This window comes from Lagenorhynchus albirostris, chromosome 10, assembly GCF_949774975.1.
Source record: "Lagenorhynchus albirostris chromosome 10, mLagAlb1.1, whole genome shotgun sequence".
Lineage (NCBI taxonomy): Eukaryota > Metazoa > Chordata > Mammalia > Artiodactyla > Delphinidae > Lagenorhynchus > Lagenorhynchus albirostris.
The window spans coordinates 68482130-68505115 of NC_083104.1; the positions used below are offsets into that span (position 1 = coordinate 68482130).

The window sequence follows — 22986 nt, forward strand, 5'->3', positions numbered from 1 at the left end:
CATACCATCTAGAATGTCCCTGACGTAGGATTGAATGTCTCTGTCTCATTGTGCTGTCCAGTATAGTAACCATTAGCCATGTGTATCCATTTAAATTGTGCTCAGTTAAAATAAAGTAAAAATAAAAATCCAATTTCTCAATCCCACTAGCTGCATTTCAAGTGCTCAATAGCTACCTGTGGCTAGTGGCTACCATAATGGAAAGCACACATATAGAACATTTCCATCATCACAGAAAGTTCTATTGGGCAGCTCTGCTCTTGGGGGGAAGGGGAGGTATCTCACTAACTTATAGGGCAACTTGCTTAATTTTTAGATAGTCTGATAGCCAGAAAGGTCTTCTTTACAAACAGTGGAATTTTGTCTTTGTTTTTTCCCCTGTGATTCTTTTTTTTTCCCATTTATTTATTTATTTTTGGCTGCATTGGGTCTTCATTGCTACTGTGCCTGGGCTTTCTCTAGTTGTGGCGAGCGGGGGCTACTCTTCGTTGCGGTGCGCAGGCTTCTCATTGCGGTGGCTTCTCTTGTTGTGGAGTGTGGGCTCTAGGCGCCCGGGCTTCGGTAGTTGTGGCACGTGGGCTCAGTTTTTGTGGCTCGCGGGCTCTAGAGTGCAGGCTCAGTAGTTGTGGCGCATGGGCTTAGTTGCTCCATGGCATGTGGATCTTCCCGGACCAGGGCTCGAACCCCTGTCCCCTGCATTGGCAGGCGGATTCTTAACCAGGGAAGTCCCTTCCCTGTGATTCTATTTGTCCTGTAAAATCAACCTGATCCCTCTCCCACATACAGCTCTTCAGATATTTGGAGAAAGTTTTTGCAGACTCCCTAAGTCGTTCCCTTTTTAGACCAAACACCTCCCGTTTCTTCTGCTGCTCTCACGTGCCCTAGTGTCCAGGCCTTTCACGGTCCTGGTCATCTCGCTCTAGAAGAGGTCTGGTTTGTCAGTTTCCTCTTAAAAGGTAGCTCCTAGAATTGAACAGATATAGTCTTAGGATGGGGAGAGTGTGGAAATATTACTTCCTTTCATCTGGACACTTCATTTACATATTGATGCAGCCCAAGAAGGTTCCTGGAAAAAGAATTTGTGGTGTCATATGCTATTGGCTCAGAATATATAAACGTCCCTCTGGCTGACTTATAATCCTTTCGCGTTTCTAATGCTTTTTTACTTTTCTGTCGATAGGTTGGTGAGAAGTTCCGTGCCCGCTCTTTGAAATTTCCTGGCTTGATATCAGGCTGCACCATGGACTGGTTTAGTCGCTGGCCGAAGGAGGCTCTGGTTGCGGTGGCCTCCTATTTCATTTCAGGCTATAGTATCGTCTGCTCTAGTGACACCAAAAGACAAGTTGTAGAAACAATGGGCCTCTTTCACGACATGGTTTCAGAGAGCTGTGAAAGTTACTTCCAAAGGTAAGTGACATTACATAAGCATGATAACTACAGAAACACAAAGTTCACTCCAAAGAGGAATTAAATGTAACGTCCAGTAAGAGACTCGTCATAGTGATTGAGCATGAAATCCCAGCTAAATCCCACTTAGATATTTTTCCTTGCTTTGATGTTCTAGTGATTATGTATAGAAACGATGATAAGTAAGCGAGATTTAAAAATTAACTAGTATCCATACTTAAGTATCTTTTTCCCTCCAGACCTCAAAGTAACAGATGCTTAAAATAAATCATTTTATTTCATTTGCTTAATTTAATTATTTTTGGAAATGACTTAAAATAATTCATTATAAACTGTTTAAAATTAGTTTCTTATTCAAGTGCATTATTTATTTTGATTAAAGAAATCCACTCTTCTAAAGTTTCATTATTGCCTTATGCTAAGGGAACATTTAGATTTTGTATTTGCATCATTTAATCTTACCCATGTTTTCATGCCAAATAATTATGAAGCTAAATTTTAATTGACTGCAGAACAGTCCAGTCCCTAAAAGCAGAAATGGTGTTCATGATGTGAAAGCTGGTGTTGGCAGTTCAAGAATATAGCACTTTTTCCCAAAGTGTGATAGTCACTGTGTACTATTGCTCTGAATAAAGATGGGCCACCCTGGGTCTCTAGAACTAAGGCTTCTTCCTTAGGGTTAATGCACAGGCTTTAGGGAGTGCAGAACCTCCCAGAAAGACTAGGCCTATTTTTCTGCATAGAGAGTCTGGGTAACACTTTAATTGATTTTCCAGGGGGGCAGGGGTTCCTATCTCACAAGTTTGTTTATCCTGTATCGTTTTCTTTATTTAAATCCATACTTGGACCATCCTCTTAAATAATTCTAGATCATCTCCCAGATTCTCTTGGTAAATCCGTGTGTATTAATCCTCTCCATTGGGAAGATTTTCTTTCTACTTAACTTGAACTCCACCCCTACTACCATCAACTGTGGAGCTACAAAAACCTACATCTTTATTTTTTTTAATTTCAGTGTATTTTCCAAAGTTTTCATATCCTCTTAGGTTGTAGAAGTTTATTCTGAAAGCAATATTTATATAATGCTTTAAAAATAGTCATATGTATGCCAAAGTCCTTAAAAATTTTTTTAATGTTAAAAATCTTCAGAACTCCAAAAGTGAAATTTTAATATAGAATAAATTTAATTTAATATAAAAATATAATTTTATAGTATGTGAAGATCTCTTCTTTGACTTTAGTTTCTCCTGTATTAATTATTCCTTTTATTTATTTCTATTGTTAAATGTAATTATTATACTAAAGCCCATAGTGAGTTGAATGTTTGAATCGAGTGTGCCTGATTTCAAGGACTATCCAGCGATTTAGGGGAGAGATTGGTTTTCACCTTTGTAAGCCTGGGTTTCTAGCAGAGAAGAGGTGTGTAGCAAATACCAGGTGAATGAAAACGGATCTCAGCACAAGTTCATTTCAACCACTTATCCCTACTATTTGTACAGAATTTTAAAGTTTACAAAGTGTGTTTACATAAGCTGTTTTATTTTTGGATTTTCACAAAATTCTGGGAGGTGTAGGGCAGTGATTCTTTTCTGAGTTTTCCAGATGAGGAAACAGAAGCCCAGAATGGGCATAGGGTCAAGTCAAAACATCAGTTAGAGATTTAGTGTTCTTTCCGCCTCACCCCTAGGTTTCCATTCACAATTCCTGCCCTCTTGCTAGTGAGTCACTCTCCAGAATTACACTGATTTCACAGTGAGAAGAGTGTCTCTGTTGACATTTTAGGAGAGTATGTCAGAATGATAGAGGTGAAGATCTTTTTTCTTTTCTGCTTTCAGTTACCGCCGAAGAGCACACGTGACTCCCAAGTCTTACCTCTCATTTATAAATGGTTATAAAAACATTTATGCTGAAAAGGTGAAATATATTAATGAACAAGCTGAACGTATGAATATTGGTAAGTGGAACAGAATCTTATCTTTTAGGGCTAGTCTGATAGGGATGCCACTATTTTGTTTGGTGGGTATTGTATTTGAAAACAAAATATTGATTTTCTTGTTAGTAATAGATTATTTTGAGGGATACACTTATGGGTCTTTTGACCTGTCAAGAAACTCTGGGCAGAAAAAAATCTAAACAGAGGTGGGCTGTTTTTTTTGTTTTGTTTTGTTTTTTTTAATGGATGTTAACTAAATTTATTGAGGTGATCATTTTGCAATACATACATATATCAAATCATTATGATGTCCACCTTAAACTAATATAATGTTACGTGATAATTAAAAAAAAGAATCTATATTCAGCCATAAAAAAGAACGAAATAATGCCTTTTGCAGCAACATGGATGGACCTAGAGACTATTATACAAAGTGAAGCAAGTCAGACAGAGAAAGAAAAATATCATATAATATCACTTACATGTGGAATCTAAAAAATGATACAAATGAACCTATTTACAAAACAGAAACAGACTCACAGATTTAGAAAACAAACCTACCGTCACCAAAGGGGAAAGAGATGGAGGGGCGGGATAAATTAGGGGGTTGGGATTAACATGTACACACTACTAGATATAAAATAATCAACAAGGACCTACTGTATACAGCACAGGGAACTCTACTCAGTACTCTGTAATAATCTTTATGGGAAAAGAATCTGCAAAAGAAGAGGTGTATGTATATGTATAACTAAATCACTTTGCTGTACTACTGAAACTAGCACAACACTGTAAATCAACTATACTCCAATATAAAATAAAATTTAAAAAAAAAGAATCTGTTCTGTTCGTATATACCATGTGTGTGACCACTGTGTGCACACAAGTGACACTGACTGTAAAGTAGTAAAACTAATTTCACCAGCTATAAGGGAAGACAGTTCTCTCTATTATAGTTAACACATTTTATTTATAGCTGCTGTGATAGAGGTGGGCTGTTTTTCTTCCAGAACCATTTTATTCAACTCCTTCAACTTTGGGTCCACCCTGTTCGTCAGCGAGTCACCACAGTCGCTGAGTTGCTGCTTGCAGATGGGGGAAAAGCCAGCCCTTGGGAACACCACAATTTCAGTTTTTGGTTTCATTACAATTTCCCTCAATGTGTGTAAACTTTGCCATGTTAATGCTTCTCAAATTTCTAACAAAGAAAAAGACAAAACAGAAACAAAAATGAACAAATAAAAACAAAAAGAGAGTTTACGTGAGCAATGATTTTATGAGTGTCTAGTGTATGTAGCATAAGCAGGAAAAGTGTAAATGGGGACCGATTTTATGTCCAGAAAGCATTTGGCCCAAATAATCCAAAACACCTTAGTGCTGTCTTTTCACGTCTACACAGAACGTGGTCACAAAGCATAAAGGTCTGTGAAGGTATGGTGGCGATAAGAACCCTATGAGAGAAACTTTCTTCTGTTGTCTTTCTAATGGCTCACCTTCTTTTTTTTTTTTTTTTTTAACATCTTTATTGGAGTATAATTGCTTTACAATGGTATGTTAGTTTCAGCTTCACAACAAAATGAATCAGTTATATATATACATATATTCCCATATCTCTTCCCGCTTGCATCTCCCTCCCTCCCACCCTCCCTATCCCACCCCTCCAGGCGGTCACAAAGCACCGAGCTGATCTCCCTGTGCTATGCGGCTGCTTCCCACTAGCTAACTACCTTACTTTTGGTAGTGTATATATGTCCATGCCTCTTTATCGCTTTGTCACCGTTTACCCTTCCCCCTCCCCATAGCCTCAAGTCCATTCTCTAGTAAGTCTGTGCTCTAGACTCAGGGGTGTGCTGAAGCTACTTGCACTGGCTCATGAGAACTGATGGTTAAATTAGGAATTTCATGATCTGGTTGCTAACACAGCCTTTATTAAAAATTAATTAACTTACAATTAAATTAATTATGTTAAAAGTGAGGGCAATAAATACTCAAAACTCATTACTTCTTAGCTATTTTTACTTTAATTTACTCTTATTAATGTTCTTGAGGAACATTATTATTTCTGTTCTATCTGTGTGGTAGAAATATTATATAATGGTGTGTTACTGAGAACCTCTTGGTAGCTTGAAATCAGACATGGTGGGAGTATTTACACCACAGAAACTGGAAACCATACAAATGAGTGCCCTCACCCCAGACCCTGATGCTAAATGCTTACCAACACCACTCCATCTAGAGCCCAGTCGGAATGTGAGAAATTTAGTTAACCAGTTATTTTTCACTGGAGCACTGAGATTCTCAGAGCCAGTTGCAGAAGTTTTAGCGGTTATTTTCATTTTTATAGCAGAGAACCACAAAAAAAACATTAATATATTATCTGTCTCATTTGCCATGTCAGCTGCAATATGATTCAAAGGCAAAAAAAATGATAGTTACAAAGCCAAGGAAAGCATAAGTTTGTCAAAGAAGTTCCCTGGCTACATTCAGCTTACTCATTATAGCAATGTGACTTTCCCTTAAATGTAACTAGATGATATTCTTCAGTCAGAGCTATTTTCTTCATTTCCTGATGAAACTCTCAGAAAATTGGTCAGTATTGTTGCTCCTAAAATATGTATATTTTTAAAGCATTTTGTCCATAATTATTTTGTGTTTGTTATAGTACAAATTATGGTGCCTTATAAGTAGTAAATACTGAATAACTGTTTGATGAGGGGATAGCCATATACTCAGTGTATATGTGTGTATTTGTAAAGGTCTTGATAAGCTGATGGAGGCAAGTGAATCTGTTGCAAAACTCTCTCAAGATCTTGCAGTCAAGGAGAAGGAGTTGGCAGTGGCATCTGTAAAAGCAGATGAAGTGAGTTGGCATTTATTTTATCACTACTGTGAGGAATATTTTTCCATATTAAAAAAAAAGCATTGTTTAAAAACGTTATTAAAAAGTAAACAGGGTATAAGCCTACAGACTATTTCTGGTAAGATAATGTTTACAAAGACCATTAGATATTTTTGTTTAACTTATACCAAGACATACCTAAACTATTATATCCTCTACTTGGTCTAAGACTATTTTTTTCTTCCCTGGTTCTGTCTGTCTCTCTTGTTTTCTGTCATCTGTTTAGGAAATTTCTGCTTGACTGCAAGTTATATTTGGTCTTCTCTTTAAGTTCCCTGCATGCTCTAGGTTTCTGGGATAACCCAAGTCCCATCTGAAGTTTGTGTCGAGGAAGGAAAAGGATAAAAAGAAGAGTTGGTTGAGTTTGTTTGTTTTTTTAAAGATACTCTTTCCAAGTTGATAGGGATATATGTGTGCTGCTCCTTTATCTACAACTCCTCCCCCCAGTCTCAGACCGCTTTCAGCTTCCACTCACTGACAGTCAGTTAAGAATGGATACTTAAGTCTTGACCCTTAGCCAGTTACTGAAATGAGAGAGATAGCATAGGAGAGACATTTAGGATATGACACCTGGTAGGCACTTAGCACCCTGACGTATGGTAGGCACTCAATAAATATTAGCTATTTTTTTGGTTATTACATGAGGCTTAATATGACTTCTGACTTTATTCTCTTGCACTGACGTTAAATAGTTTTAAATTTCTAGAAATTACATAGAATAGAAATATCATTTTTCTGAAAGCTTAAAATATTTATTTATATGGTTCATGCCTCAAAGAAGCTTAGGAAATAGAAGACTGCAAGACTGCTCAAAGGAGTTACTTTAATACACCTTAAAATATAGACAACTTAGATGGGGAATAAATTTGCTCTTACTCTTGTTTTACATTATATTGAATAAATATTCTCTCACTGCTCAAATATGTTAATTGTGCTGGAAAGGTTTCTATTTACCCTCATATGTTTCCTCAATTTAACAGGTATTAGCAGAAGTCACAGTAAGTGCTCAGGCTTCAGCCAAAGTAAAAAATGAAGTGCAGGAAGTAAAAGACAAAGCCCAAAAAATAGTGGATGAAATTGATAGTGAAAAAGTAGTAGCTGAGACCAAGCTCGAGGCGGCTAGACCTGCACTGGAAGAAGCAGAAGCAGCCCTGAATGTAAGCAGTGCATTGTTATCTCTCGCAACACAAGTCCTAGCAGGCACCATGTTCTGTTACATGAAATTAACTGTGGAATTTTTGTAATCAGGAAACTGAATTGAATTCTTAATGTGATTTATAATTTCTGAGTGTTGAAACAAATGTTTCTGTTGATTACATTTCCTAAGTTCTACCTTTTTTAAGTCTTTACTTCTCATAACTTATTTTCATTCTCAAATCAGCTTTCCATGAGAACCGAGGAATAATGCTAGTGATTATTGGCTTAAACTGTAGCCTAAGGGATTCAGATTCTTTAGAGAGCCTTCTCAGTTACTTCAGCATCCCAACTAGTCTATGTCTTGCAGCCTTTAACCTTTTAAAAAATCCCCTTGTGGTTCCCATTGCTCTTAGGATTAAAGTCCCGAGCTAGGTATCCACAGCTGTGAGGCAAGAAGATCTCCATTTGCCTCTCATGACCACATGATAGATGATCTGGAGTAAAATTTACTTAACTCTCTTGGGTCTCAGTCAGGATTCTAATTCTTCATTGATCCTTGAAGGATCAATGTAAACATAAAAAGTAATGAATAGTTTGCTGGGCACATAGGAAGTACTCAATAAATATTAGTGCTACTGCTGTGATAACCTGGCTCCTGTCTACCCCTTCAATTTTATCTCTTGTCATTTTGTCCCTGCACACAGTATGATCCAGCCATACAGAAACAGCTACAGGCTTCTGCAGTAATCATGGTCTGTTACCTTTAAATGGGTCTCTCCCTCTGCCAGGAATGCTTTCTATTTTTCCTAACTTTCACTAACTAGTAAGAGTCAGTCTTCAAGACCAAGCTCAGATCTCACCCCTTCCAGAAAGTTTTCAATTCTTCTGGACCTCCTTTGTTTTCCTGTAACTCCTATACTTCTAACATGGCAAATAATCATAGTTTAGGGTAATTGTGTTTTCTCTCTCTTTTCCTTGGAGGATTCTGAGGACAGGGCTGTTTTTGGTTTGCTTTTGTTTTATATGGGAGAATGCTTGTAGTTGTTAAATACATGAATAGTTGTTAATACATGTAGTTTTTAAATAAATGAATAGATTTAGGATCATCATTTAATAAAATCATGACAATGACCAGGACACATTCTCCACCCTAACTCCTTTTGTGGGTCCTATGATAACACACAAGAGACTGATCACTGGACCAAACAAGTCTTAGGAGTTTTTTAGTGATCATATGATGTCCCAGTCCTTCTTGACTTGAATGTCAAGTAATATCTTATTTCAAACCCGGCTCACAGATAGAAACTTCCAAAAATATTTTTATGAGCCATATGTTACAATAACTTTTCTTGTCTCCTTCGAATTCCTCTCCCTTCCATGGACAGTGCAGCCCTCAAAATGAAAACTGAAGGTGAGGTTTCTGATATTCAGGACCTTGCCCCTCTTTTAATATCCATATAATATAGATTCTGTGCTTTGAAGATGCAAATTATCTAAATGTTACACATGAATGATGGTTGTTGCTAACAGAGGTCTGGGGTGGTGGGCAATGAATGGTAGTGATATACTAAAGCAATTCATTGTGGGCTACAGGGGAAAAAAATGAAAACAGAGGAACAGAAAGCCCAATTTAAACAATGAAAGAGCCATTATCTTGGAATGCAAACCCTTGAGGAGATAATGTCAGGGATTGGGGAGAAAATATGTTTTAAAGTTTTCTACTTTAATTATTTAAAAGTATGAAATTTCCACATGACTAGGAATACTGCTTAACAAAAAATATTCTGATCCCTAACCCTAAATACAGACTATCAAGCCAAATGATATTGCCACAGTCAGGAAACTTGCAAAGCCCCCTCATCTTATTATGAGAATCATGGACTGTGTTCTGTTACTATTTCAAAAGAAAATTGACCCTGTCACTATGGATCCAGAAAAACCTTGCTGCAAGCCATCATGGGGAGAGTCATTAAAAGTAAGTAAAATCTATCTCTGTAAGTCCTGTGAGGTGTACCAGGTGTCCACATCCCAGGATACTCCATATAGACCAGACACACTGGCAGACAGTAATCAGTCATTGTGTACTGAAGAGTTTTTCTTAAACTGCATCTCCAAAAATGTAAGTGGGGAAAGATTTTAAAGCTGAATGCCCTCTATTTATAAAATCTGTCCAGAACCTGTAGGTAGTATTGGCACAGTCTTGATGTCATCCCAACCCAGTCTCCAAAGGGGGGTTTGTGTAGTTGGGGGCATTTAGATGCACTCACTAGATGGGAAACTTACATTGTTTTTCTTCTTTACTCTTCACTATAGAAACGGGAAGACAACCTGCAATTTATAGCTTTAGGTTGACTACTCCCATAGTCTTGATTTGTATGTCTAGAGCAAATCAATTATTACTTCTTTGAAAAAAATTCAACTTAGAAGTACATGCTAACTCAGGAAGAAAGTACACATTTTCTTCCAGAGCTTACAGGCTGTAATACTATTTTTCAGTTGATGAGTGCGACAGGATTCCTGTGGAGCCTTCAGCAGTTCCCCAAGGACACAATAAATGAAGAGACTGTTGAGTTACTACAGCCATATTTTAACATGGATGATTACACTTTTGAAAGTGCCAAAAAAGTCTGTGGGAATGTGGCTGGTCTGCTGTCTTGGACACTTGCTATGGCAACATTTTATGGTGTCAACAGAGAAGTGTTGCCTCTGAAGGTAAAAGTTTCCCTTCCTCTCCCAGTAAATCAATTCTTAATAAAATCATTCATTGTTATTGCTGCCATTAAAAGACAAAGCATAACGTAGTCTAATAAAGGTAGGTTTCTCCGTTATCAAATTTTTCTTTTTCACTGTATGTCCTCTCACAAGTTCTCATTCTTTTTATATCTGTTACATGTTTCTTGGCCTTGCAGACAAGAAACCAAAATCAACTTGTTAACTTAAACTAGGAGTGAACTTATTGGGTATAATAATTGAGCTATCATGAAAGAAAACTGGCTTTAAAGTTTGGAGATTAGGTTTGGAGACTGAATTTGATTACGATATTCCAAACAAATTTTATGAAAATTAAGATCAACACCTAGAAATGTTTTAAGTTTCAAAGACAGGAAGAGAACCTTATAGGCATCTAAGAAACAAAGTTTAAAAGGTTGCTTACAAAAGAGGAGAGATCAGGATGTGCACAGACTTGCCACAACCCTAAATACTAGAAAATAATGGAAAACATATGCAGAGTACTGAGGAGGAAATTACTGGGGTCCAAGAATTCAGTCGCTGGCCAAGCAGCCCTTAATGGGAACAAAAGACAAAAAGACATTCTTAAGGATGCGATTTAAGTGTTGAGGGATAAACACACACTCTCTCTGTCTCTTTCACACACACACACACACACACACACACACACACACAAACACACACCCCATCTATACTGGGCCAGATTGTCCTTTATGTCTGAGAGAACAGAAATACATTCTCAGGAGTGCAAAGGATTCATAAAATATATCACCCAGACACACACTACCCCGAATCCCCGCCCCCCAGCCTGTCCCATAAAGCTAAAAGTGTTGAAAGTGGTTGCTCTTTCCACTTTGTTGAAAGCGGCATGGAAAGTGGCGAGCGGGTGGGTGGCAGAGGGTTACTGTTTTCTAATAAGCCTTATAGAAATGGCTGCTTCTTTAAATTCTGCACATAGGTAGCTTTGAGAAAATTTAAAGTTTTAACAAAGGGAAATGATGAGCAAATATAGCAAACACACCCAAACAAAAAGATACCAAGAGAGAAATGTTACTATAAATGTAGAATTCAAGAAAAAATAAGCACTTAGAAGAACAGTTATTTTTATTGATAAAAATTATGGTCCACAGTGAGGCTTAATTGTAATAATGCTTTATGTGATAAATAAAATAGCGTCAAGTTACATAAGGCAAAATCCATTAATAGTTTAAGTGGAGTTTTTTAACAAAAAAGACAATCCTGTAATGTGATATTGTGGCATATGCTATCAATCCACAACAGGTCTGGTAGGCAGAGGGCCAGCTTTAGAAGGGACCGTGCTCGGCTTACTGCTCTGTTATCACCCTCTTAATTTTTAAACAAGGGGTTCTGCATTTTCATTTTGCACTTTTATGTAGCCAGTCCTGAGTGGGCATAAATTAATAATTATATAGAGATTTTGCACTATATTATTTTTAAAGTTGAATAGCTACATTGAACTTTCTTCATATGAACAAAGAATATCAAATTATTTCCAGTGTCCAAGAAACATTTACAAAAATTGATGATATTCAATTGTAGAAGAAGACTTTGATTCAATTCCCAAAAGCAAAAATTTCTGAGACCTCATTCTCTGACTATAACAATAAAAATAAAATGCTTATTTTTTTAAAAAAAAGCTAGTCACTTCTATTTAGAAAATGATGACAAAAAGCTAGTTACCAAAGCTTTTGTGATACGGCCAAAATGCTACCTTCTCAGCCTTTAAGTGAATCAAAGAAACTAAACACTCCAGTATATATATACTCATTTATAAGCATACATACACACACAGACAATTTAGGGAAAGTAGAAAGAGCTAATAAAAATAACATTAAAAATTAGAAAAAAGTAGTAAAATTAAAGAATTGGTGCTTTGCAAAAAATATATATATATGAGATATGTAATGAATATAAAAGATAAATCCATATAATTACAGATTATAGATTTAAATAATTAAAAAGCAGAATCTAAAGTTATTTGTAAATATGTTAGAAAATCTAAATGAACTTAAAATTTCGTGAGAAAAATAGCTAATTTCAAAAAAACAAATATTGAGAAAGAAAATAAGAAAGTTACAAAGGAACTTCAACCCCAGAAGGCCCTAGGGCTATATTACTTTACTGATTGATTACTTTAAATTTATAAGAAACATAAGTATCATGCTATAGGACTTAGAGAAAGAGGAAAAACTACTATTATAGTAATTTCACTTCAAAAAATCTTTACCAAGAAAACAATCCTAAATGTTTACATACCCAATAGTATTCATCACAGCATTATTTATAATAGTTAAAAATGGGCAGAAGACTTCCCAGGTGGCGCAGTGGTTAAGAATCCATCTGCCAATGAAAGGGACCTGGGTTCGAGCCCTGGTCCGGGAAGATCCCACATACCGTGGAGCAACTAAGCCCATGTGCCACAACTACTGAGCCTGTGTACTGCAACTACTGAAGCCCACATGCCTAGAGCCTGTGCTCTGCAACAAGAGAAGCCACCACAGTGAGAAGTCCATGCACCACAACGAGGAGTAGCCCCCGCTCACTGCAACTAGAGAAAGCCTGCATGCAGCAACGAAGACCCAACGCAAACAAAAATAAATTAAAAATAATAATAACATAAAAATGGGGAGTAGGAGAGAAAGATATGTCTAAAAGTAAGGCAAAAGTTAAGTAAATTATGATATATCCAAATTGTGGGATATTATGCAGCCATATAACTAATGTTCATGAAAAAGTGTCTAAGGATGTGAGGAAATTATATTACTCTAAGTGAAAAAAAAAATCAAAATGCTAGTTATCCACTTCTTGACACAATACTCACAGACTCTTTCTGGGTAAAATCATGAGTAATTTTTTTTTCTCCTTCCCATTCATTTCTGCGATTTCCATATTGAACATTAATAATTAAAAGGAAAAAAATGAACTTTAATGAAATTTCTCTGCTTCCCCAGCTGAAGACAACGAAACAGATGACTTCCAAATAGGGCAAAAATTATGTAGTAACTTATGCTATTATTTACCAATTAAAAGCACGAATGTTTTGTAGCACTAATACCTCTACACTAATCACATCTTCTTCCTTTTAAGGCTAACTTGGCCAAGCAGGAGGGCCGTTTAGCAGTTGCCAACGCTGAACTGGGGAAGGCCCAGGCCCTGCTGGATGAGAAGCAAGCTGAGCTGGATAAAGTGCAAGCCAAATTTGATGCTGCAATGAATGAGAAAATGGTGAGGTTAAATACACAGAAATTACTAATACGACGTACTGAACTGTTACACAAGTATGTGTTGTGTTTAGAAATCCAGCAAATGTTTACACTGAAAAAATATTTACCTGAACGCCCTTACTCACTGGCTATGTCTGCTTATTTTGGATCTTCAACACTCCACATTCTTTTTTTCTGTTTTTAGTAATTATTTTCTCTAAGAAGAAGCTGTGATGTCATACCTAAGAGTATTGACTTTGGAGTCAGAAAACTAGGTTTGATATCCAGTTCAGTCACTTACGAATTGTGCAGTTGGGGGTGATTGACAAACTTTATCTGTTAAATACAGATAAAGCTACAACCTTATGGTATAGGTTGTAAGCAGTGGTGGTCTGGTAAACGTTCAACAATCAGCTTGTCGGGGCGGAGGCTAGGGGGAGAAGAAAGCCTTGATTTGCCATGTTTGCTGATTTCTGTGGTCTAGGTACCCCCTGCCACTGTCCATTTTAAGCCGTCAATGTGACAAGACGACGCATGTATGGGAAAAGATGCAGCATGCCATTATATACTATTTCCACCATGCAGATGCAATGAACTTAACCTCAAGAGTATAGATAATATGAAAATGTAGTAAATAACTAGAAATTGATGAATTTTGATTATTTATTACCTTTAACGCGTTTATGTAATTTAGTTGTGAGCTATGTAATTTAATTTAATACTGTAATTTAATTTTTAATAATAGCTGTGTTTAACACCAGCTCACAAATTTTCTGAAAAATGTAACAACTGACTCTTTTGAGCTGATACAAGCTGGCTTCAGCATACTACTGTCGTGTAGGATTTTTCTGGGGAAAAAAATCCTTTGTAAACTGCAAAGAACTCAGAATTATTATTAAATCCAAGAAAAAGTTATATTTATTGTTTTGAGAATATTTAATAGCAATACTATTTACGTTATGTGATTTGGATTCTCTCTTACAAAATGGCTCTTCTTGAAATTTCGTGAGGTAAAATAACTATATTATGAATGAATTACAAGAATTTAATATGTAAAATTTTACTGACACTGTATTTTTAGATTATATTTATTTTGCAAATTAAGAAATTCCTCCATGTATTTTTATGTGTGAATATAATGGATGTTTGATTAAGCAATCTAAGAAGCCCTTTGAGACATTCTCCCTTTATGAATGTAGGATTTGCTTAATGATGCTGACATGTGCCGGAAAAAGATGCAGGCAGCTTCCACCCTCATCGATGGATTGAGTGGAGAAAAAGTCCGATGGACTCAGCAAAGCAAAGAGTTCAAAGCTCAGATTAATAGGTATAAATTTTGGTCTTTGATATAATTGCTTTCCTTCTTAGTCATCACCCCAAAGGCCACCTCTTTGTGGCATGGGGGAACATAAAGTCTCATTCCTTGAAGTGCTTTTCTCCTCTGTTTCCATATCCCCACCTCAGAATCCCATCGTCTAAGAAAGTGCTTAGAGCTTGAGTCCCACACTCTCAGTAAAATGGAGAAGGAAGAAAACTTGGTGAAACATTTTTAACCTCAATTTTGGTTCAACAGTGTGGGATTTCGGTGTGAGAATGCTTCTAATATTGTCTGGATTTGCCAGAACAATCTAGTTACTGGTTCCAGTTCTATACTGTTCACCTCAAGGATTTTGAAAGTGTGAATCAACAGTTTGTTCTAAATGGAAAGGTATCTTGGGCTGGTGTCTTCTGAAAACTGAAAGAGAGGGAATGAGAGGTTCGTAGGAGAATGGCAAAAAAAAAAAAAAAGAGGATGAAGAAGAAGTAGTGGTTAAATCAAGATTGAATCTGAACAAGACTAGGGCATGGGATGGGAAAAGAATGCTTTCCTCATCTGGAAGTCAAGCTTCAGGACCTGCAGGCTTCAGAAAGGAGCCTTCTTTCTTGCTCCCTGACTTACTCCGAATGAGGCCACCCCTACCCCGTTTTGAGCCTTTAGGCTTCTTTTTGCATGGTCTCTCCATGTCTGGCTGCCAAGTGTTAAGCTGGGAGCAAAGAAGGACTTCATCTAGTAACAAAACTGCCTGGTGGCCTTTCAAACTCCTTACTGGGAGAACTTAAAATGTGTTAGTGATTCACTTTGTTTTTTCTTAACAGACTTGTAGGTGATATTCTGCTGTGCACTGGATTCCTTTCCTATCTTGGTCCTTTCAATCAGATATTTAGGAACTATTTGCTTAAAGATCAATGGGAGGCAGAGTTGAAAGCACGGAAGATTCCTTTCACTGAAAATCTGAATCTTATTTCAATGTTGGTGGATCCTCCAACAGTAAGTGTTACTTTCCTTACAGCATTATTTGAATTTCATTTTATTTCCTACTCACTAAGAAACTAAGGTACACCTAATTTTTTCTTTTTGCATTTAATTGAAAAGATTGTTTTGAAAATGCTGAAGTGTTACAAAATTTTTTTTCTTTGTGATGCAAAAGTTCCTTAGCATTTTAAGAAATCTTGCTTTCAAATTAATACCAATTGCACTGCTATGAGTGAAAAGATCATTTGTGAGTTATAGGCTTGCTAATACTGAGCTCTTCTAATAACCCTCCATTATTTACACCAGTCCTATTAAATCACATTTTCTAACAAACATTCTAGGAAAATGTAGGTGTTAGCTGGCCGTAAGTACTGGTATTAACTTTCTTTTGATCATTAACCATCTTTTTATAATGTCCAACAGTATAATACAATAGCATGATCTGACATCACTGAGTAAAAGCATGCACTGCTGTACTAACCTTCCTTGCTGGGAATTTGATGCCACTGTCAATTTTTAGCATACCTTACAGAGCTCCTGTGGTATGAAATGCTTTCCAGGCAATCTGTATTCATGAGCTGCTTTTTGATTTGTAAATATGTTCCCCAGTTGCAGTTTCCCTAGGAAAGCCAAACTATTAATTTCAAGTTACCGCTATTTAAAAGTCAAAAAATAATCTTTTTCAATTCAAACAGTGTTCAACTGGTCCTTACAGGGAAGAGTAATGTATTGGAGATGCACTGGGCACAGGTGAGGTGAAGTGGGACAGGATATTCTTTGTCGATTGTGGCTTTTGGTGGAGCTGGGATAATTTAACGAAGGTGGAGGCTGGTTGGCTCATTGCATCTTGGATGATTTTGTTGACCACGTGGAGCCAGGCTGACAATCCCCTCTTGATTTTGAAAGAAAATATTAAGAAAAACGTCATTAATGAGTTCCTACCAATATAATATTTCATCTCCCCTAATTTCTCTGCCTCCAGCTATGCAATGTCCCTTCCCCCATGTAAGCAGAACCAGAGGGCAGGAAGGGGAAGTTTCAGAGACTTAAAATTAACCCTTAGGGCTTACCTACTCTGAGGTCTCAGAATATTCATTATCTCCACCACCTCCAGCCCATCTGGATCCCACCACCCGCCCAGTCTCACCATATTTCAAGTCCCTGCTGTTCTCTGAATGTTCAGCAACCATGCTTCAGAATCCCCAAATCAGGTTTAATATGCAATCGATTGACAATATTTCCTCATAAGTATGAAAACACAATATAAAGGACTAAACCTAGTCTTGGGTTACTAGAGAAAGGATTTATTAGATGATATATCTGTTTCTTTTAATTTGATGTTGTTTGGTTCACATTTACGAGTTTGGTTTTTTTTCTAGGTACTTGTTCCATAGTCTCAATGGGACAAATATGTCCAAATTTTAAATTCTTTTATATCGTGGCACTGTTAATCACTAACAAAAGCCTTCCTGTGTTCCTTTGAATGGCCACATCCATTTCCTGTTATTCAGATTGGTGAGTGGGGGCTGCAGGGATTACCAGGAGATGACCTCTCCATTCAGAACGGCATCATTGTGACAAAGGCCACCAGATACCCACTCCTCATAGACCCACAAACTCAAGGCAAAACTTGGATTAAATCAAAGGAAAAAGAAAATGACTTGCAGGTATGTACCATTTGTACCATTACTTTACTTGGGAAAGTAATCTTGAAATCATGGAGTTTTCCGACAATTTCAGTTGAATCTGTCAGTCATAAAGTTGTCATCTCTATGATGATAATTGTTTGCCACTTTACACCCTTGAGTTTTGTAACAGTGATTTGGGACAAATGCTCTGATTATTTTCTCTCTTGTGCTCTCTCTTGATCTCACTCTCCTTCTCTCTGTCCATTTTTCTGGCTCAATTGCTTTTGCCAGTGTTGGATGTGGCCTTTATTCTGGTCCTTGAGTTTGGGCTTATAAGAAAATGACAAAAATAAGACTTGTGATTCCTCAGTTTAAGGCCATTTGCTCCAACCTAGCTTAGCCACTTGGTAGTACCACATAGCATGCTAGAGTCCAGTATTGGAGTTGGATTCTACCAAGGTGTTAATCCTAAGGTAGAGGTAGACAAAGGCAGGACTTCAACATTCCTGGCTCCTTTGGAGATCTTGTTACATGGATGTTTCAATTCAATATTACAATATGGACTATTCATTGTTTCCTCGACACTGTTCCCACTTCCAAGCCTTCTGGATGCATAGTTTTGCTTGTACTATGTCTGCTTACCAGAATGTCTTCTCTACCCAACTGCCCACTTTGCTTACATCCCAGATAAAAATCTTAAACATTATTCAAAGTCCACATCCAATGCTACTTTTACCCAAGCTTGCCTGAGTCCCCAGCTTAATATAGCCTGTCCTGACTCCTCACGCATCTTGTATTTTTGTTATGGACTAGGAGCCTGCCTTAAATTATTGCTCTTTGCACGTTTGTCTTCTATCTCTAATGTACCATAAACTTTTTGTTAGCAAGGCTTATGGTTTTACACCATCTTTATATTTTCTGCGCAGCTCTTTATATAGGGTAGTAATTCTGATATTTATTGAATTAAATGAATTAATCAAAGTGTGTCATCATTACAGGAAAACAAACAAACCCAGAAAAATCATGTGGTCATCTTGATAAATGCAGAAGAAGCAGTTGGTAAAACTTAAAAACTTAACAGCAATTCATGATAAAACTTCCAGCAAACTAAGATTAGGAGACATCTTCCTTAATCAGATAAAGAGTATTTACAAAAAGCCTACAAGAAACACCATACTTAATGGTGAAACATTGAAAGATTTCCTTCTGAGATCAGGGCTTTGCAGGCACGTGGACACTGTCTAGCACTCTGGATCACCTCAAGATACTCCCACCTCATTAAGACTCCAGTCCGTGTTTACTTAGAAAACCCAGAAAAGTCCTGGGAAGTGAGCATAAGTGGAAGGGAAGAGTTAAGGGAAAGGGAGTCGATGAGAACGCAGTTCCTGAGGAGCTGTAGACACAGAAGTGCATGAGTGGCGTTCCTGCTCCTGAACCCAGCTCCCTGGATCTAGCTCAGCTATACCTTGTCCCTTGCTCCCTTCCTCACTCCTCTTGTCTCCCTTGGCTGTTGATCTCCTTGCTCATCTTATTCTTATTTTTCCTGATTGTGTCTTTATCTCTCCATTTCGGCATTAAACTCATTGATAGCCTTCAGTCATGTCCTTCCTGATGCAACCCTGTCCCAAGAAGCTTCTTGAGGAAGTAACAGAAATATGCCAGAGACACTTCCTTATTTTAAAAACCATCAACTGCTAGGATGTAAGCAAATTGAACTGCATCCTTTTTACTCAGAAAACATTATTTTTCTGAATATGTGGATAAGCACATACACAAACACAAATAAAAGAAAATAAAATGAAACAAAACTATTATTTCTGTGCTTGGGAAGGAAGGCAAAATGAAAAATGAAACACTTTATAAATGAAAAACAAAACATATTTTATATGTCCAGGGCTGCATCAAGGCCATCTTCAATGCCCTCTCCAGCACCTACAGCTCTGACCTCTGGAAAGAGCATGTATTCACTTAATTCCCCTATAAAGAATTCACTGACTACTTTGTAAAGCCTGAATGCCAGAGTATCCGTGCAGGAGATACAGGCTCTTGTGGTGGCTACCACAAGCATTCCTCCATGAGAAGAATCAAGTGAATTAAACCTGAGATTATGACTCTAAGATAGTATTTCAAGTTTACAAAAGATATTGAAGGTGGTTAAAGGTAATCTTTAATAAATTGACAATTTGAAAATTATTTTTTTACTTGGTGTATTAGTCAGGGTTTTCCAGAGAAACAGAACTGAAAGGCTATCTAGGTATAGATATATAGAAAGAGTTTTATTATGAGGGATTGGCTTATGGGATTATGGGGTCTGAGAAGTCCTAGATCTGCTATCTACAAGCTAGAGCCCCAGGAAAGCCATTGGTGTCGTTCCAGTCCAAACCCTAGAAGGCCTGAGAACCATGGGAGTCAATGGTGTAAGCCTCAGTCTGAGTCTGAGGTCCCAAGGGCAGGAGAAGATGGATGTCCCAGCATAAGCAGAGAGCAAATTGGCCCTTCCTCCACCTTTTTGTTCTATTCAGGCCCTTAATGGGTTGGATGATGCCTGCCTACATGGATGGGGCCCATCCTTTCTTAGTCTGCCGACTCAAATGCTAATCTCTTCCAGAAACAACCTCACAAACACACCTTGAAAAGATGTTTGCAAGCTATCTGGGCATCCCTTAGCCCAGTCAAGTTGACACATAAAATTAACCATCACACTTGGGAAGGACATCACAAAAATAGAGTTTGCGTCTTGGGGAGTAGAGTAGGACAATTACGTTTAGTCTTCCTGGGACCTTGTTTCATCTTGTTTAAGTAAGCTAGTTGAAGCTCTTTGTTTAGATTCATTTACCTTATCAACTCATAGTAAGGTCTTTCGCAGCACATCATTTATATAAATAAAGCTATCCATCTGGGGGAAAAAATTCCTTCGTGTGCAGGATATTTTGTTTTAGTTATTTCCTTTTTAACCAAAACAGGACAAAGATAGACTTATTTAATTTTTCAATTCCACACCTTTTTTCGTTGCAAGTGGGAGATAATATTTTTAAATTTCACTCTCCTAATCACCTGCTGTCCCAGTGGATCTTCCTTGCGTCTTGGGATCGGCACTCACAGTAGCATAAAGGCAATAGTTGAATTCAGAGGATAGCGTATGAGAAGGTAGAGAGTTGAGGACTGAACCTTTGGGAATCCTCACACTTAGGCAGGGGGAGGGATCACTGGAGAAATAAAGAGTTCAAAGCCAATTGGCTAATGCAAAGATCAACCAGCCCAGTGTGTCTATTTTAACTAATAACAAACATTGATCTAAAACTGGGGGGCCCCACCAGGCATTCAGAATTCTAATTTTTTTTAATGTAAAAATATAAAAAGTGAATGTATTAAGTCTTTTAGGTTGATTTTATGCAAAGTATCATATTCTTATTTTATGTCACTCTTAGAGACAGAATACATGGATGGACCCTTAGTTTGACTCAGTGTATCATTTTTGACATTCCCATGCTTATTTTTTAATCATTTATTCATCTCATAGGTGTCCTGAGAAGATAAGTGAATATCACAAAAATGCAAGTTAGTTTGCTTTATCTGAGTGATTGTAGCTATGTAAGTTTAAAGGATTAATCCTTGATCACTTCTCTTCCGTCTGCCGGAGCAGAGCTCTGACCTTCCATCTAAGGAATGCCACTTGATTCTCCTCTTTTGATCTGAGAGACCCCCATTACACACCCAGGGCTTCCACAAAGTCATGACCCACCAAGTTTTGAAAATTAATTTTTGTTTGTTACTTTCATTTTTATAAGTAAATCTTCCTATACAGTCCTTAGAATTCTTAGTCACTTATCCAACATATCTCTGGTTTCCACTCAGGAACAGGCACATTCTTTGTAACATTTATATAGCAATGAACTCTTTATTTGTAGATAACCTCTCTGAACCATAAGTATTTCCGCACGCATTTGGAGGACAGTCTTTCCTTGGGCCGACCCCTTCTCATTGAGGACATTCGTGAAGAGCTGGATCCAGCCCTGGATAATGTATTAGAAAAGAATTTCCTTAAATCAGGCACCACTTTCAAGGTGAGCTTCGAAAAAGGGGAAAAAAAAAGAAAAGGAAAAGAAGAAAAGAACAATGGTGACATCTACTTATCTTTTTGAGCATAGCAGTGAAGACAATTTCCTTCAGGTGGTACTATTTGACACGCTGGAAAAAAATTATTTCCAAACTCATATTCAGTGTTCCTTTTTTAAAAAATAGTATATAAAAAATACAGGGGGACAACAATATCTTGGTAACAATAGCCGTTTATCCAAAACTAACATATTAAGGAAAGGCATCTTGTCATAATAATAATAATATATTAGTGTTACACACAAAATATGTACATTTTAGCAGCTCTGAGAAAGTTGGTTTTCGAGCCATGTATACATCTATACAATGAAGCCTGTGTTTCCTCACTGGATAAAATGGCATTTTTAGTTAAGTCTATGGACATTGATTTTATTTCTCTCTTTATAAACTTTCAATCCAAACTCAGACTTTGCTGGAAGCAGTGGAATACAGTTCCCGATCATTGGTGATAACATGCATTGTTTTCAATGCAAGTGTCTCTTTTTTAATTGGTTTCATTCTTTACTTTTAGGCTTCTGTGGTTTTATTGAATGACAGCATTTCTGACTGAGATTTTTTGCTTTGGACAACTTAATTTCATGAATATCAGTGAATAAGAATGCCAGTTTTCTCATTAAACAAAGACAGATTTATTCAGAAAAATTTTCTTCATAATGTGAATTCTTTTATATGCCATATTTAATATGCCAAAAGAGGTTGTAGTATGTCCATTCCTGAAGGCCTTTTAAAAGACCCAGATTCTTATCTGCAATGTGAAGGTCATGATGCCTGAGAATTAGTGCCTTAGCAATGTGGTTTTCCATCACAGGAAGGATTAAAATTAATTAAAATTTTAAGTCATTTTAAAATGTTATAATTTCCACCTGAGTTTTAGGTAGCAAACCCAGTTGTTTTCAATACACTGAAAATTGTGGTGTTTAAGATAAGTGTTATCTTTCTGGGGAAAAAAGTTGGCATTTTTTTCTCTGAAAATTTCATTAACCCTTTCTCTTGTCAAATATGCTTCAGATATGACTGTGAAATGCAAAAAGAAATAACACTTCTTTTTTTTTTCCACTTCCTATAAACACAACAAATTTCCATAGCAGGAAACAATTTCCTCAGGTGGGAAAAAACAATCAAATATGAGGCATGTCTGAGTTTTCCTTTATTCAACATTTGTTTTGGATAAATTTTTCATTTAATTTGCTTGGTGTCATGGCTAAAAACATTTTCAGGCAGGACCACAAGTCTAAATTATTCTAATGGAATAGGCTTTTTTATTTAAGATCACTGATTAAAATTTTACAACTGATTTTTGTAATTCATTCATTTCACTGCACTGACTTTTGATAAACTCTCTCCTAAACTGAACCCAAATTTCTTGTCTTGTCCTTTAAGCTGTTTGTAATTTAATATTTGAATTGATGTAGGTGAAGGTCGGAGATAAGGAATGTGATATCATGGATACATTTAAACTTTATATTACAACAAAGTTACCAAACCCTGCCTTTACCCCTGAGATCAATGCTAAAACGTCAGTCATTGATTTTACTGTTACCATGAAAGGACTTGAGAACCAGTTACTAAGGAGGGTAATTCTAACAGAGAAACAGGTAATAATTTCTCAAGGTAAAGAA

At 36.9% G+C, this 22986-nt stretch overlaps 1 protein-coding gene across 1 annotated transcript in view; it reads left to right on the forward strand.

Annotated features, from left to right (window-relative positions):
* The window catches only part of DNAH8 (dynein axonemal heavy chain 8), a 329745-nt gene that overhangs the window by 199741 nt on the left and 107018 nt on the right, over nt 1-22986 (forward strand). The window contains exons 64-75 of the mRNA XM_060162780.1: nt 1181-1407; nt 3243-3361; nt 6097-6200; nt 7220-7396; nt 9184-9351; nt 9873-10088; nt 13215-13352; nt 14530-14657; nt 15467-15638; nt 17135-17290; nt 21160-21315; nt 22780-22962. Coding sequence (XP_060018763.1) covers nt 1181-1407; nt 3243-3361; nt 6097-6200; nt 7220-7396; nt 9184-9351; nt 9873-10088; nt 13215-13352; nt 14530-14657; nt 15467-15638; nt 17135-17290; nt 21160-21315; nt 22780-22962 — 1944 coding nt within the window. The remainder of the gene's footprint in view (nt 1-1180; nt 1408-3242; nt 3362-6096; nt 6201-7219; nt 7397-9183; nt 9352-9872; nt 10089-13214; nt 13353-14529; nt 14658-15466; nt 15639-17134; nt 17291-21159; nt 21316-22779; nt 22963-22986) is intronic.